The following is a 17,459-nucleotide window of genomic DNA, read 5'->3' on the forward strand; positions in this document are numbered from 1 at the left end:
ACTTCCACACAGTTTTGGAAGTTGATTTGTTTTCCTATTAATATAAACAAAGATCAACACAACAGATGTAGTAGGATAAGGCTTACAGAATGGCATTAATACATTGCTCCTAAAAATGTATACAGAGCTGTGTAAAGCAACCAAAGCCAACACTTGTAAGGAGTGCAGAAAAACCTGTTATTTGTGTTTTACACATGGAGAAATTAATGATAAAATTGATTTTTTTTGTGGGGAAAAACATCACGTGGGTTCCCGATTTGAGTAACTCTGAGCTTTAATCTCAAAGTAAAAACAATATGAAATCCAAAGCTCCTTTACTTGCTGCCAACCCTTGCTATTGATTAGCATTTTCATCTGCTTTACAACCTCACATTCTATATCCTTTCTTGCTGATTTAAACAGCAGTCCTATCTGTTATCAAGAAGCAGCACGTGATGCTGCAGTGCTTGCTATCACACAACCTTTAAACTCATAGTCATATAAAGTAATCCAAATGCTACTAAGGAAGGTAGTAAAGCAAAAAAAGAATACATGAACATGACACATGTATAATTATTTTTAAATTTTATTAGCTTTTTTTTTTTTTCTCAGGGAAAATTCAGTGCCCTTCAGCACTTCTGCAAATGGGTAAAGCACTGCTAAGAAAACACGTGTATGGGAACTGCTGGGTCACAGCCTGAACCAGCTGAGCAGCTGCTTTAGGGGTGTAGCCGGCCCTGGGAGCACAGGTGGAAGCAATTCACTTGTGTGACTGGCAGGGGGCAGAGCCTGGCTCCACCTCTCCCTAACTTCATTTAAGGGCTGGCAGCCACCAGGGAAGTATCTCTACCTGGAGGTCATCTCCTTTGGAGTGTTTGGTGAGCCCTGGTCTTCAGAAAGGGGGGTAAGTGATTCCTTCTTTATTACTGGACTGTATCTGCTATCTATTTGTTGGGTTTAAAGCAACTATACCTGCTGCTGCCTTACAAGCAGGAAGAGGAAGAAGTAAAATAGAAAAAGAAAACCCACAAAAAAACTTTGGAAGTCCACCTTCTGTTCTTCCTGGCTCAACCACTATCCAGCCCTTAGATCTCATAACTACATGGCAGCTGCAATCCAGGGTAAAAAATGAAACTAGCTGTATTCAGAAGCATTCATACCTTTAACAACATGGATCCCCAAGGTGAATTCACATTTAAATATCCTTGTGGGCCTCAAAGACCAAGTGTTAGGTCTTCTAATCCCCTTTCTGACTTTACTATAGAAGAGTTTCCTGGATGCATGTTTTGATAGCTCAGTGCTTATGTCCAATCTAAGTGACAGAGTACTTACTGATTTCTTTTATAGGGTCAAACATGTCTACAGATACTATCAGTCTGCTGACATACTAATTTCTTCTACTCCTTTTAAGGCTGTGAGTTTCTTCTTGGAAATGGAAAGAGAAATCCTACCAGCAGTCAGCATTTCTGAGAAGTATTAGCAAATCTTTGGTTTCGCTTTGCTGAAGGCCCTGCTGTAAATGAAAATGAAATGGGTACCAAAGCACAACAGATATTCCCCTAGATCACAACCTTCCCATGGGCAGAGGTTGATGGTTCAGAGATCTATTGCTGTTACTTCAGTCCAAACAACTGTTGGCTTCTCAGCAGTCCAACATGTCAGGTTTTTCCTGTGTCCACTATACCTAACAAAACGCATCTACCTACAGCACATAGATTTATATGACTTAATGGACGTGCATTTCATTTTCCCCCTTTGATGGAAGACCACCTCTTTTAGCGATGAGAACAGTGGAGTTCTTAACTATTTATACCTTAGCTTTGCGGTGGTGGTTTTAAATAAGTGAACTTGCTATTTCAGATGTGACAAACTTCTCCCTCTTGCTACAGACAACAGGAAAAAATGCAGCCTCTGCACCTGCTGGGAAATGAAGCTCAGACATGCAAACCAGCCACTGTTTAAAATAAGGCCTTTTGTTTACATTGGCTTCCTGGCCTACATGACTCAAGCCGTGTAGCTCTGTGCTGGAGCTCCCATCACCCAACACCAAGAAGTTCATCCAGCCTTAGAGGAGTATATTAGATAAGCTTTCTCCCTAGTGAAACATTTCTTAGTGTGTGAGATTGTCTTGATGCTGAGCTGACCTGTGGCACACTAATGAGTGCTGCTCATGTTTCCACAGCAGTAACAAGGAACATCACATAGAATCATAAGATGGCTTGAGTTGGAAGGGACCTGAAGGATCATCTAGCTCCAACCGATATGCTGCAGATAGGGCTGCTAACTGCTAGATTGAGCACTAGATCAGGCTGTCCTTGAACACCTCCAGGGATGGGGCATCCACAGCCTCTCTGGGCAGCCTGTGTCAAAGTCTCACCACCCTTTCTGTGGAAAAACTTCCCCCTGACATCTAATCTAAATCTCTCCTTTAGTTTAAGACTCTTGTCCCACTTCCCCTTGTCCTATCACTACGTACCCTTGTAAAAAGTTGATTTCCCTCCTGTTTATAATGTCTCTATCCATACTGGAAGGCTGTAACAAGGTCTCCCTACAGCCTTCTCCAGATTGAACAAGCCTAGTTTCTTCAGTACCCCCACCTTCATTCCTCTCAGCATCCTTATGTGCCTCCTCTGGGCCCTCTCTAAAAGTTCCGCATCTTTCCTGTGCTGTGGGCCCTAGACCTGGACCCAAGACTCCAGATGGGACCTCAGGAGGGCAGAATGGAGGGGGACAGTCCTTTCCCTGCTGGCCACTCCTCTTCTGATGGAGCCCAGGATGCTGCTGTCCTTCAGGGCCAAAAGCACACACTGCCAGCTCATGTTAAGTCTTCCATCTAACAGGATCCCTAAGTCCTCAGCAGAAGGTGAGCTGGAAGGTACTGATGGAGCTGGAACTGCAGCACAGATCCCATGTGCTACTGCAGAAGGTGGGCGCGGAAATGTTCCTAGGAACAAACTTGGCCTCCACCTGGGGATCAGCTGCAGTTATTAATCATGTAACAGAGGAAGATGAACCCACGTTAAGTGACTGTCCTATTTCACCCATCTCAGTACTTCTGCATCCACTTAGCGCCCTGAAATCAGGGCAGCCTCACTTTGGTGAGGCTCTTTGCAAATGCCTCGAGCCTTTCACTTTATGAGCGGCCGTTCTGACCGTCAGGACTGTAATGTCTCCCAGCAGACAGCAGTGCAGCAGGGCGCAGTTTCGGACACGGCCGGCACGTACTTACAGAGCAGAGCCCGGACTTGGCCCGCAGGCAGCACTCCCTCAGCCGGCCGCCTGCTCTCTGGCAGCGATCATTCCCGCATCGTTCCCGCAGTGAATCACAGCTTCGTGTGCCGTGGCCGTGGCGCCGAGACCCGCCGTACCCCGCCTCTCCGAGTCCCGCGCGCTGGCGTTCGAACGGCGGCCGTTGTGAGGCGGGGCCGTGCCGCGGGGCGGGGCTGGCTGCTGGCTGCTGCCGGCATTGCGGCCCGTTGGCGGCGGAGCGGGCGGCGGTGCCGGAGGTGAGGAGGTGAGGCGAGGCGGGGCAGAGCCCGCTGACCGGAGGGTGGGGTGGGGTGGCAGCCGAGCTGCGCGGCCCCGCGGCGGCGGTGCGGGGTGAGGCGGGGCGGGCTGCGCTTTGTTCCCTCAGAGCGCTCCGCCATGGCGGCGATGCGGCCACAGGGAGCGCAGCTGCGTTAGCGTTACCGCGTGTGTACGAGAGCGTGAAACAACAGCTTCCAGCCTCTAACAGCCCCGTGACTGTGTGTTTGCGGTCATATGCGGCGAGCTGTGCCCTTCTGTCACACGTAGGGCGCGTTGTGTGTCTGCGGTTTCTGTTTCGGACACGCGCTTCGTGGCTGTGACGGGTTGTTGTGTGGCAGCCGTAGGGTGAGCTGCCTGCACGGCTGTGAGGGCAGCTGGAGGCGGGTCAGCCTGCGGCTTCCCTTCCTCTCTCGGAAGCTTGGCTGTTATTGGCAATGTTGTACAGTTCGTGTGGTTCAGAATTCAAGCGAACAGTGCCTCGAATTGAATCGTACAATCGTTTCAGGGACCTCCAAAGGCCGCGTGGTCCCCTCTGCACTGAACAGGGACACCTACAGCTCCATCAGGTGCTCAGAGCCCCTCCAGCCTGACCTGGGCTGTCTCCAGGGATGGGGCATCCACCGCCTCTGGGCAGCCTTGGTGGTTCTTATGTGGCAGCAGTGATAGATACGAAGATCTGAGTGCGTTAAATAAGTCCAGGATGGAACAAACTAAACACTTAAATTTAATCATCTCCCTATCAAAACAAAAGCATTGAAACAACTGCATCTAGGTAGAGCAAAATATGCTTTTGGTTTCATTGCTGTCTAGGAGACGCTGGTTGTTTCTCAGCTTGCTGAGCATTGTGCCGCTCTCAAGCACTGTGTTTTACTACTCTGTACTGCTGCAGCTCACTGTAGGATTACCTTTACACCCTTTATCTCCATCTCACAGCTTGTTTGCTTAGCCTGTGTGACCTGAAGCAGAAATATTGTAAAACAGGTCATAAAAATAGGCTTCCTGCCATCTGCAGAACATACTCAGCTGGGTTTGTAAAAAAGCTGCTGCTTGTTTTTGCTGCTTGATTTTTTACATTTCCTTGGGATTGAAAGCTCTTCTTACCAAAGCTTTCAGGAAAGGAGCATCAAGGAGCAGATTAAGTTCTCTTATTAATTTTTTGGAGCATTGTCCTGATTTCTTTCCCTGTCCCTTTCAGCATGAGATCATTCTCCACAGGGAAATGTGAATTCTGCTTGACAGAATATGACATCACTGCATTACCTCAACTAGGATGAGGCAATTCTTAGTCCATTTGAATCAGCATCATCCTGCAGGGAGCAGTGCTGTCACCTTGACTGGTGCTTTAGAGCAGAAAGAGTGTGTTTGAGCGCCTAGCAAGGAAACAGGTCTCTCTTTGTGGATGTATGTTGCCTTTTAGAGAAGCGCAAGTGACTTGGTGCATTAAGGCATTCAGAAACTCTGAACTCTTCTTACTCTTTATAGCAAGTGTTGATATTATTGATAGTGTTGTTAGTGAATCATTCAGTTGTGCTAAATCTTAAAGTTGCCTGTTGAAGTCTGCGGCCATTTGCCAGCGTTTTTCCTGCTGCTGCTTACTGAAACCAGCCCCTAATGGGATGCAGGGTTTTGTTTGGTGCAGTCTGAAGTGAGCCCAGAGCAGCTTGGTAATCCACTCACCTTCTGTAACCATCCTAAATTCACTCTGTAGGCCAAGGAGTCAAGAGCTGTCCCCATACTTTGGCCAAGTCTTTCTATAAGCAGTCCTTGGTAGCTTGGCTCATGTGATGGACAAGGTGTGACCACATCTCAGATGGTCATATATTTGTTAGTTTACACTGCCTGGGCCCAGCCCTTAAGTGCTGGCACTGCAGAGCTTCATAGTGCTGGAGAAATATCTGTGCCGGAGCAGGGGGATGTTGGACATTCTTTTCAATGACAGCTGTTCTTGCCAATTCCCAGCAGTGTCAAGCTCTACAGTTCACTGCAACTGAAAAGCAGAGAGTTCTATGCTTGTGTTACCCTTTGGAACCATGTGTCTTTTTTTTTTTTCATGTAGGGAGCTTCTAAGAAATTAAACTTTGTAGCTGGGCAGAGTGAATCCTGATCATGGTGCTGGGTAGGGAAGTTCAGCATAACCAACTGGGTTCCTGCCTCATCATATTTAAAGTGTGTTTCTAAAATATAAACTGATGATGCATCTTATGAACTCTATTTCTAACATAACAGCTTTTTTGATGCTTCTGTAATTTGTTTTTCAGGAGATCTCCTATGTATTATGATATAGTTCTCAAGTCTGGAATCACCTTGTGAACCATATTCCTTAATTACGTCAGTGCTTCAAGATACAGTGAAGCAGTAGTCAGAATAACATTGAAGATCTTTTGGAGCTACTAGAAATGTACGTAACTGTCTCTAAAGAAATAAGGAAAGAGAGAAGTTCATACATACCCAGACTAGTGCTTTTCGTGCATTGGCAATTGTAGCCACAGAAAATACGTGGTCCCAAGGATATTCATGGTGTATTATTTAGAATATAAATAAGAAGAGTCATTATTACTTTGTCTTGTGCAGAGATTTAACTTTGTGATGCTTAGACCTTTTCTGAATCCCAAGTTATCTTTAACTTGTGATGATGGCATTAAACTAAGAGGGTAGATTTACATTAGACAATGAGAAGTTGTTTGGGTTTTTTTGTTTTCTTTTTCATTCAGAGGGCAGTGAGGTGCTGGCACTGCTGCCCAGAGCTGTGGGTGCCCCATCCCTGTAGGTGCCCAAGGTTGGATGGGCCCTGGTGTCTCGCTCCAATTTAGGAGTGAGGCAAGGTTCTTTTGATATGTTATGCCCAGCGTGAGATTAAGAAGAAAAACATTCAAATGTTGATCCGACCAGTTTATTAGAAATAATAGACAGCAGAGGGGATGGGGAAAGGAGAGCGGCGAATACCAAAATTAGGGTGATGGGAATGGGAAAGTAGGCGATAGAAAAAGTAGGAAAAGAGGCAAGAATTGCTTAAAATCGGGGAATAGTCACCACCTGGATGCAGCAGCGTCCCGTTGCATGTTGTTTCGTTGATCCAGGGCAAAATAGGCGTAGGGGAGAGCAGCAGCAGAGTGGTGGCAGCAATCCCAGAAGAGACAGTAGGCAGCAGTAGGACGACGGTGGAGGAATCAGAGGTCAGATACCTAAAAGGTTCTTCAGCATGCAGGCATCTTCTTCAGAATGCAGGCGTTCACATAGAGAGGCATCTGATGACAGAAATCCTCCTTGTTTCCGTAGTGAGGCATCTGGTGTCAGAAAACCTCAATTCGGGGTTTGTCCGTGCCCTTTTTATCCTTCTTCTTCCCAGCCTTTGTGACATTTCTGGAAGGCTCGGGTCAGAGTCATGTGAATTCCTTGGAGATGGCCATCTTCCTTGAGATAGGCCCACACAAAAAGACCACTTTAGGGCCATTAATCTGCATCTTTCTCTTTCTCTGGGATCGTAGCTCCCAGACTTGTCCATCTCTTAAACAAAGGGATTTCTCGAACCTTGGTTCCTGTGTGTCTCAGACAAAGGGAGTCCTGGAACCTTGGCCAGGACTTGCCTGAACTTGTCCATTTCAGCAAACTTTTGAGGCAATAGTGTAAAAAGCATGGCCTCTTACACCTGGGCAGCCTGAGCTGGTGGGGGCACCCAGTTCACGGCAGTGATTGGGGCTTGGGTGGCTTTAAGGTCCCTTCTAAATCAAACCATCAACTGAAAGGAAGGATTATTGCTTTTAAATTAATTTCTGCCTTGATGTCTTATGTTTCTTTTTTGCTTGTGTTTTCAAGCTGATAATCAAGAGCCAGAATGACAGACATAAAAGATGGACCACGCTCAGGGGAAGATCTGTCAGATGCAAGATCTTTCCCTGGTTCCAAAGGGTAAGTGAGATACTTTTGGCTTAAGTTTTCAATGTAAGTGTTGAGGAATCTTGTGCTGTAACTGAAGATGAGAGCTGTAGAAGAGATACTAATAAAATTAAGCTTTCAAATATGCTACAGTATGCTAATCATTTAAATATATATATATATATATATATATATATATATAAAAGTTCCTGTGCTGGCTTTGAAAGTATACCATCTCTGACAAAACAGGCCATATGTATGAACAAGGAACTAAAAAGCAGAATACCTAAGGTGCAGTTAGATATGGGTTAGCAGTTACCAAGCCATTAACTATAGTTAAAAAGAAATTTCTCTGTCTTAACCTAAGCTAAATGTTCACACCTTTCCTTGAACTGCTTCTAGAGCTCACTGGAACCTGCAGCAGACAGTTCAGTCTCTTAAACTGGCCTTCTGTAGACCTATGTGTGCAGAAGGAGTAGTGCAAGGGGGATTTCCAGCAGTGGAAAGGAAGATGAGCAGTCCTGTTTTTCCTGGTGACATTCGTTGTTCCATTGGCGTAGCACTATGACCACATTATACCCTCCCTGGGAAGATAATTTCCTTCTGAAGTCATTCATTCAAGTGCCTCAAGCAAAAGTTGATTTAAGAGCATTACAAACTCTTTATATGTAAAACACAGTGTGGTAGCAGGTCTCAATCTTGTAACCGCTTGCATGTGTGCTTAAATGAGGAAAGATAGACAGACTTCAGTATGTGTTGACTGTGTAATGTTGGAAGCAGCTTCAGTCACAAGGGATGGTGTAATTAGTGTGCACATTAAGGCAGAATTATAGCTATGCAGAGTCTCTGTTGTTTTCTAGCTTTAGGATGTTTACCTGTGAAAACGTACTGGTAATAGGGTTTTTGAGTGGTATTCATATCCAGGTTTGGTTTAGAGTGTTAGAGCTGATCTGGCCTCCAGGTACATAGCTATCAAAAGACAGTAGTAAACACACAAACAAAACCAAACAAATCCACAACTGATTTGTTAGCGGTATGATCATTGGTTTCATTAAGTTAATGTTTTAAGTATAAAGTTATTTTGTACAAAGGCATTATCACTTTAGAGAGTTTGTCCTTGATGCTTTGAATTTTAAGCTTGCTACAAATTGCACAGAAAAATACTACAAATATTCATTGCTTTTATTAGTCTGTTTATATGCATATGCAAAGATTTAACAGAACTTGAATCGATGATATTATTTGGGAACGTAGCCATACAAAGAGGTTTCATGGGTTACTTCAACCTCTGGGCAAATGTGTTTTTCATTAGTCTCATGTCAGATCTGTCCACTGATTTTCCAGGCATTGCTTTCACAAATCAAATAGCAAATCGTATCACTTCCACTGGTTTTGCTTGACTACCCATTTATTTATCTAGATACTAAGAAATCAGAGAAGAGAGAACAGAAATTAATACTTAAGTTTGTCTGGTTTACGTACAGAATGAACTTACCTGCTAGCAAGTCTGTGGATTCTGGAATTCTGCCTGATGACAGTTACAGAATGGATTATCCAGAGATGGGAGTATGTGTTATAATAAACAATAAGAACTTCCACCGAGATACCGGTATTGCTTTCAATTATTACTTTTTGTCCTGTATTTCAGATAAACTTGAGGCATGTATTATTCTTCAGAATTAAATACGCAGTCCAGTTTTGAGTGTGTTTTAAAATTAAGTGGTCTGAGTGGATAGGATTCATTTCAGTGTATTCTTCTAGGTAAGCACAGAGGGAGTAGTGGGGAGGAAAAACTGATTGGCAGCGTGCAAATCTGCCGTGCCTTTTAGTCATGACTTCTGTTATGCAAATAAAATAATTTTCTCAATGTGGATAGGTAGGTATAAGTAATAGATGAATATATGAAATAGGCATGAGGGGGTAGATGGGGAGGTGCATGTATAATAGCACAATGGTTTTTTCTTGGAGTGGATCTGGAATAATGAAATAATATTCTAGACCGATGTGGGTATAAAAAAGAAAATAATTTGGCTCAATCAGACCGTGCCATTCATATCACATCAAAATAATACCTGTCTTTTATGTCTAGGACTGTCATCTCGTGCAGGCACGGATGCAGATGCTGCAAGTGTCAGAGAAGTTTTTATGAAGCTGGGATATAAAGTCAAGCTTAACAATGACCTGTCAAGCAGAGATATCTTTAAGCTATTAAAAAATGGTAAGTTCAAGTATGATCAGAATGTGTGTTAAATCCACTGTTTCCAAAATCACTTCTAGTACTTAAGTCTCTTCTTCTGTGGTTCTTTTACAGAGTATTTCACACCTCTTTATTGCTAAAGAAAACATAAACATCATAGTTTCCATGTTAATTCATCTTTGCTGCCTCTTGGTCTTTTGTGCCATGACTGTTGTCTCAGAATCCTTTCTCATCTTCTATCATCTTCTGAAATTTAAATGCAGAATGATTTGTTTTCTGACCTTTGGATCACTGAAACTGTGAGCTGGGAAGAAACCTACTTAATTGGGTAGAAGGGTTCTGGGCAGTGTGGTCCAAGAGGTGTTCTTATCAACTGGCCAGAACTACAAGTATGTGGACTGAATTACTCTTCTAGGGAAGTAACTCATGTTTTGTTTGGCTTGTGATGCAAAACAGCTGTCTTTCAAGTGAAATCTTTATACTGTTGTTTGCATTGATCTTGTTTTGTTTGGACTTGACTACATCTAGACTAGTAAATTATATGGTGCCTGGAAGTGTTCTGTTGCTCTGAAATAGTCTGCTCCAGTAAACTGCTGGAAGGTTCTCTGGCACAACTGTGACACTCTTTCAAACTGTTTCTGGTCACAGAAACAGTTCAGCAGTGAAAATGTTCCAGGGAGTATTCCCAACAGTAAACTAGTCTGCAGCAACCCTGTTTTTTAAATATATATGCTTGGAAGCATAGATTTGGCTATTTAGTGCCAGTTAATGTTCATGCCAGAGAAGACTCCTAGGCTTAATTAACTTGCAGCTTATCTGTTGGCAGAAGCTGAAAGTGGAAGGTCACATTCTCTTACCTGTGGTATACCTCCAGACGGATGGTGTAAACTACGGCCTAACTAGAGATTCCCCAAAACTAGCTTTTCTTGAGTCTTATAGATGTAGTGCTTGTCTGTAGCTTATAGAAGTGCCTGAGCATGCATTGCTTGGGAAGAATAAAAGCAGTTCCTAGATTAGAAATTCAGCAATAGAATAGTATTTCAGCAAGCTGAACAGAAGATTTCAGCTTTTGGGACTATGATGTTTTTTTCTGTCTGCAAATTCTTGCATTTTCTTGAGATTCCCACTCAAAATTCCTTTTGGATCTCTTCCTTTAAACCTTGTTTGTGTCTTTTCATATACTTGAAGGAATCATCTGGGTCATCAAGAACATACCTCACAGTTTCACATAGAACGTCTCTTGTTTATCGTTACATACCACAAGATGAAAAGCTTTATGTCATGCTTAAAGGTCTTTAAGTACAAAACTCAGAAACCTGTAAAATCTTGCTAGGCCTTCCCCATCCCTATTCAAGGGAATCCCTGGCCTATTCAAGGCCAGGCTGGATGTGGCTCTGGGCAGGCTGGTCTGGGGGTTGGTGACCCTGGACATAGCAGGGGGGATGAAACTGGATGATCATTGTGGTCCTTTTCAACCCATGCCATTCTGTGATAAATACAGCAGAGCAATGGCATTAGATCACATAATTTAATATTGCTTTTGTTATAATACCGAATTCTTCTATGATAAAACTTTGCTTCTTGAAGGCAAGAACATATGGAAAAGTATAATCTTAGTACCTAGGTCTATCTAGCATCATCAGTTTTCTTAGTACAGTTGCCATGTAATCCAGAGGTTTGAAATGTATGGAGAAACAAGACTTCACTTCCCATCAGCCTGATCCCATTGACCATGTGAGTGAGGTGTATCATTTGAAATCTGAGATAGTGTGTGTGCTGAATCATTGCCCCCAACTTACTCTGTCTCTTCACAATGTTCATAGCCATTTTTTCCATGTGGCCACGTTCTACAATGGGTAGGATTAGCCTTAAGTTTAGGATTTTCTAAGTCTGACCTTATGAAGTAAAGTACACCAGCTTCTTGTATTAGAAGTGAAAAGTGTTTGAGGTTTCTAGATCTGGGAACAGTTGTTCTTAATGAGTTCTGTCACATGGGAAGTACACAATATCCAAAGCTTCCTGGAGAATGCAATAACTTAATTCTCTTTTCTTCCAAGTTTCTGAAGAAGATCACAGTAAGCGAAGCAGTTTTGTTTGTGTGTTGCTAAGCCATGGTGATGAAGGACTCTTCTATGGTACAGATGGCCCTCTTGAACTGAAAGTACTAACAAGCCTTTTCAGAGGTGACAAATGCAGAAGTCTGGCAGGGAAACCCAAACTCTTTTTCATTCAGGTGAGGTACAACTGAACAGTGATCATCAAATCATAAGAATAATTCAGAAAATTGTTTCCCACTAGTACAGAATAATTATTCCTAAAATTGCTTTATAGGGATTTACTTCCAGAATAAGACTCCCATCAGGTCTAACGTTGGAGTAGTCTGCTCCCTTAGTACTTATAATAGCTGAAATCACCTTAATTTGAATGAGTTAAGGTGGTGCAAAATCTTTCTGAATGCTGGCCAGTATTTCAGTGAGCTTCTGAATGTACTTTCATGTGAATAGCCATTCTAACCAAATAGGTTATATAAATAAATGCTAATAACTTTTCATATGAGTCTTTCTAGTCTAACCGTCTTCAAAGCTGAAAATATTGATAATATTCTTGTCATTACGATCATTGCCTTTTCTCATTTATTTTTTATTGTCCATTCCTCTTTCCAACAAATAGGCCTGTAGAGGAACAGAATTAGATTCAGGTATTGAAGCAGACAGCGGACCAGATGAAACAGTGTGTCAGAAAATACCTGTGGAAGCAGACTTCCTGTATGCGTATTCTACTGCTCCTGGTGAGAAGCCTGCAAAGAAAGGATTTGTTGCTCAAAGTGTATCTATGTATCTGCTTGCAGTGATACTGGCAGTTGGCAGCCTTTTCCATGCAGTGGCTGATTACTCCGAAGTTTCTGATTTTCTTTGTATCACTTGCTGCTCTCATTTCCTAGAAAAAAGCTCATTATAGGTCTGTCTCAAATGTGAATGTGCTGCAGATTGATTTAATCTGAGCTGTGCAAATAATTTGCAACAGGAAAAAGGATATTATTAATTTTGAAAGAACAGAGCAATTGGACATCTATGTATATTTATATATATTATATACAGGTGTCTGTATATTTATACACACAGAAATGGTGATAAACACCAAAGTATTATTTGGCTGTCAGCTCTATCTCATTGCAACCTAAGTGAATTAGTGGTATCAGGGCCCTTAGTATGCCCACTGCATTATCAGTTATCAGGAATAAGGTCTATTCATCAATTCATGCTTTTAGACCTGAAGGTAGTGGCAGTGAAATCTGTTCTGCATCTTGGCTCTTGCTGTGCTGTCACTGCTCCTGCATATGCGTATTCTGTAATGAAGTAGTAAATAATTAACGTGTGAGAGCAGAAGATAATTCTCCTGACTTTTGATTATTTTTCACCTATTTAAAATCTTCTCACATTAGAAAAAGAAAAACAGATGGTTAGAAAAATCTTTTGGGTTGAAATTTGACGGGACTGTCAAATCTAAACTTTGTTGATTAGGTGGTTTATTTTGTTTACTTTAAGCCCTTCTCTGCTGTTGGGTATATTGTGTCATTCTATAACTGCTGTCCTGTCCTGTGTCAGAGGCTGCTACATCTGATCAGCTTGGTTTCCTTGTCTTCCACAGGCTATTACTCCTGGAGGAATGCAGCTGAAGGCTCCTGGTTCATTCAGTCTCTGTGCAGAATGCTGAGGGAACATGCCAGGAAACTTGAACTCATGCAGATTTTAACTCGTGTAAATCGCAGAGTGGCAGAATACGAATCCTGTTCCACTCGGCAGGATTTCAATGCCAAGAAACAGATTCCATGCATTGTGTCTATGCTTACCAAAGAATTTTACTTTCCTTGCTAAAGAAAATTGCCAAGTGCAATTTTTCACTTTGGGTTTTTATCTGTAATTTATACACTGTTAGTAGGGAATACCACTTTAGTCTGAATTACTGTTCACTGCCATATGAGGCACAACGAACTATCTGAGAGTTGGATATGTCCGTTGTTAGAAGTAACCCGTGGAATGGCTAAGTTAGAAATGCAAACTTAAATAGTTGAAGCACAGGAAAATTTGAACGTAGTAAGAATTTGGAATAATTACGAGGAGGGGACTGAAGAGAAATCACATCACATCACTTACTGGACCTACTTGGTGCTACATTTCACTTTGCAGAAGGAGCGGGCAAAAGAAACTGGTCTTGTAAATGGTTTGGTTTCGTATCTTTTCCAGTAGGAAGAAGATTCAGAGTGTGATCTGGTTGCTAATTGCAGTAATGTGGTAGTAGTGTCATTACACGTTAATTCTTAACAAAGAAACAATCGAGTTTTTTGAGTTTAGGTTGTAAGGTAGCCTAAACTTCTTGTATTACTTAGGACGTAAACTGTGAAAAATGGCCATTTCATTTCTTACATATGCTTAGGAGGCATCTTTAGAAGTAAGTTCATTTTGTCTTAATTATTTTATAACCTTTTATATTGAACATTAGGTGAGGTAATGTTATCAACGCAGTATCTGTTTCTAAGTGAATTTGTGTTTTTGGCCTTGAAGCTGAGGAACTAAGGGACCAGTCTTCCCAAATGCCTTTTTTATTGCAGCTCCTAGGGAGAGCTTTAATACTCTTTGGGCATGTATGAGGCCACAGGATTCAATGCAAAAGAAAATCTGCATTCTGAAAAGCCAGCTTTCCTCTTTCTGGCCCTTAAATCAGGGTGGTTCTGCTTTCTGCAGATATACATACCGCATCTGATCTTTGTGGAAGCCTGAATGTGGTGCTACCAGAGAAATTTCCTTGTCTGCTCTCAATTGGGTTAATTACGTGTGTCTTTCAAAAGATCTTAGTATGTTAATGAATAGTAAACGTAAGTCTCTTAGTTTTGACCCCGGATTTTGTGGAGTAGGCATTTAGAAAGTTGTAAAGCATAGATGCTTTTTGTAATGGTTCAGCTTGTGACAGTCTTTTGATGAACAGAGGAAGACATTGGTAAATGACCGTCTGGTGCTTGCAAAATAAGACTTAAAATCTTTTATGTTGTGTAGCATAAATGGTGTTAGTGAATTGATGTCTTCTTCCGGAGCCGTTTGGATTTTTTTTAATTAAATATTGTCACCTGAATTGTATAGTGCTTTTCTCTATGTATTATTTGTTTAGGATCTGAGCAATTATATCCTTTCCTCTCAAACCCCCCCCAAAAAAAACCAAAAAGATCATTCCCCTTTCCCCATCTGCTTTAACACCAGAAGCTGAGATGCTTCTTTAAAGCATTATATACATGATGGTCAGGTAATAAGGGGAGAGAGTGAGACATGGGGATTAGAGGTTCAACAGTCAACAGGGGAGGTGATTTTAAACATTGTAAATGGGTGTTCTGGTGACTGCTAAATAAAAGTTCTTCACTGTTCTGGGCAGGCATTCAGACCAAGCATTGCAGTTCTTAAGCTGAACTTGGAAAACAAGTGCTTGTGTTTTCAATTAAACATATGGGTATTCTCACAGCTACCTGGATCATTGGTGTCAATAGTAGCTGAAAAGGCTTTTAAGGAGCCTGACCTTAGTCTGTAGTTGATTGGAAGGGCCAACCAGAACCACTTGTCGAAGTGGTGGTTGGAGGGAGCCTCTAGAGGGCGCTTCCAGCGTCCCACTCAAAGCAGCCCCATCGCCAGCACTGCAGCATCCCAGCCGCAGTTTCCTTTAGCCCCATCCTGAGAGCCTCCAAGGATGAGAATACAGTGACCTTCTTGGGCAGTACCGTGTTCTGTACCGTGCTGTGCTACTCACCCAAGAACGCATCTAAAACAGCCCCCAGAATGTTCCCAGCACCCATCCTGAGCCTCCCAAGCCGCAGCCTGTGGCCTTGTGGCACTTCATCTGGATACATACTGTAATCTCTTCTACTGCAGATGTATTTTTATATCCAATTTATATTCTCAAATGCCATGTTACTTGTGGTTGATTTCTGCTTATAAAATCACTTTTGGAAATATTAACTTTATAGATAGTAAGGGACAAATTACATCGCGGCAGGAAACTTTAATCCTTATATCGTAAAATGAATTATGCTTGTTCTGATGGGAAACTACCTCTCAGTGGTGTATCTCCTGCTGTTACAGAGGGTGAGCAGCAGGACAGTCATAGCAGAACCTGCTGTTGTGAGATAAAGGGTTCATGGATAACTACCCTTCACCACCACGGGGTGTCACCGTAGATAGCACAGTAATCTCCCAAACTCCCGTTAACAACTCAAAAACAAAACCGAAACAGCCCTGAATGAAGCAACTCTTACACAGCTCTTGGTGGCTTTGTAAGCCACAAGTCTTAAAAACCTAATTTTGTAGTGAGGCCTAACTTTTCCCATCAAATCATGTCTGCTTTCTTGCTAGAGACCACTGTGTTCTGTCATGAAGTTGGTCACGTAAATGCCTCAGAAGAAAGATGCACAGTATTCGTTTTCCAAAGCATTTTGTTCAGTGTTTGCAGGCAGTGCTTGGAATTGAGCTCAGTAGGTCACCGCTGCTGCAGCAAAGCTGGGAGGACTCACTGGGACCTGTCTGCTGTGAGGCCGAGATGCTGCTGTCTGCAGAACATGGTGAGCTTCATATGGACTCAGCCAGTGAAATTCAGCAGCATGTGGTGTGAGAAGAACAACCTAGATGATAAAATTAGTCCTTCTGGACTCAATCTGTATATAGAAGTGGGCCATCCCATTCTGAGTTGTCTCCTTCCCTCTAAAGGAGGATGAAATTGCTATTTTCTCTTGTGCACAAAGCAGTGATGTTAGCTGAGTGCTCTGAGAGGATTTGATGCGAGGATGGACCTGTGTATGAAGGGTACTCCCATAGCATTTCATGGTCATTAAGGATGTACAGGATCTACTTAATTAACCATAACACCTTTAAGGAGAGCAGTGGAAACAACCAGCACCACTCTGTGCAAGAACATAAGTAAGACTAAACACTGACAGCTACCTTACAGAGCCATTTCTTTCTGTAGGATCCCTTGTAACAGACACGGGCATTTCCTCTTTCTCTCCCTTTCAGTTTCCGGTGCTAAAGCGATGATGTTTTGCCTTCCCTTTTATCCCATTCAGCTGAAAGCAGCTTCCTGCAGTCCGCACCCCTTCTGCATGGCACCATGCAACAAGGCTGGCTAAAAGGAGATAGCACCTTGCTCTGTCAGCAGTCGGCGTGGGGTCCTGCTGGGGTTCATGGTGTGCAGACCACAGCACAGGGCTTCATTGCTCAGCATGCCAGCACAGGGCTTTGAACTGCCTTTGACATAATGAAAATACATTGGTGAGCGGGCCAGCAGGAGGGAGGTGGCACATAGGAATGAGCACGTTCTGCAAACTCCTGTGGAGGGGAGAAACTGCAGCAGAGCTCGGGCCAGTCCAAGTCTTTTGAGCTGGACGTTGACCTTAGGAATGTAATCAGAGAGCTGATTATAAATAGTTGGTGCAGTTGTTGATGAGATTAAAATGTGCTGCGGCAGGCAGGCGGTTGGAGGCAGGGGTTACTCCCGTGTGTGCCCAGGATGCTGTGTGCTCATTTGTCTGTGGCTGCGTGTTGAGCCTGAAAAAGGGAAGTGGCTGAAAAATGCTCAGAAAATGTTCCCAGGGAGGGGGAAGGAGGAAGTCGTGTGGCTTACAAAAGAGGGGTGTGGGATGGGGGGGAAGGGGCTGGGGAGCAGAGAATTAATGAGGAGGGAGGGTGGTCACTGCGAGTGTTCAGAAAGCAAAACCATCAGACCAGGGGAATGCCCTGATAGATAACAGTGCTAAAAACCTCCAGGTAAACCACTGGTGCTGATCTGTGTTCAGCTGGTGATGCGTGATGGAGACGGGGGGAAAGGGAGGGCAAACGAGCAGGGAGGG

General features: G+C 43.0%; 2 protein-coding genes across 18 annotated transcripts in view; one reads left to right on the plus strand and one right to left on the minus strand.

The window, feature by feature from the left end:
• Window positions 1-3,355, minus strand: part of PRIMPOL (primase and DNA directed polymerase) — a 13,145-nt gene extending 9,790 nt beyond the window's left edge. For 5 of the 9 annotated variants that reach the window (XR_014945827.1, XR_014945826.1, XR_014945824.1 and 2 more), the window contains exon 1: window positions 3,209-3,355. The gene's annotated coding sequence lies outside the window, so the exon portion shown is untranslated. Of the gene's footprint in view, window positions 1-3,204 lie in introns of all 9 variants that reach the window. The other 4 variants (XR_014945825.1, XR_014945823.1, XM_085546674.1 and 1 more) reach the window with 1 other exon arrangement.
• CASP3 (caspase 3) lies at window positions 797-14,709 on the plus strand. 9 transcript variants are annotated; one of them, XM_085546687.1, is made up of 8 exons: window positions 797-883; window positions 5,766-5,905; window positions 7,321-7,413; window positions 8,865-8,989; window positions 9,470-9,598; window positions 11,635-11,810; window positions 12,248-12,365; window positions 13,226-14,709. In XM_085546687.1, exons 3-8 carry the CDS (start codon window positions 7,340-7,342, stop codon window positions 13,450-13,452), a joined length of 849 nt encoding a protein of 282 aa, XP_085402813.1. In that variant the 5' UTR covers window positions 797-883; window positions 5,766-5,905; window positions 7,321-7,339; the 3' UTR covers window positions 13,453-14,709. The 9 variants fall into 9 exon arrangements, 8 of the variants coding, with proteins under 8 accessions (XP_085402813.1, XP_015716894.1, XP_015716892.1 ...); XM_015861408.2 differs by lacking the exon at window positions 797-883 and adding an exon at window positions 3,414-3,498; XM_015861406.2 differs by lacking the exon at window positions 797-883 and adding an exon at window positions 3,414-3,493.
• The last annotated feature ends 2,750 nt before the right edge of the window (window positions 14,710-17,459 follow it).

The sequence above is a fragment of the Coturnix japonica genome, chromosome 4 (genome assembly GCF_054131305.1).
Source record: "Coturnix japonica strain WE chromosome 4, WE-NBRP24, whole genome shotgun sequence".
Lineage (NCBI taxonomy): Eukaryota > Metazoa > Chordata > Aves > Galliformes > Phasianidae > Coturnix > Coturnix japonica.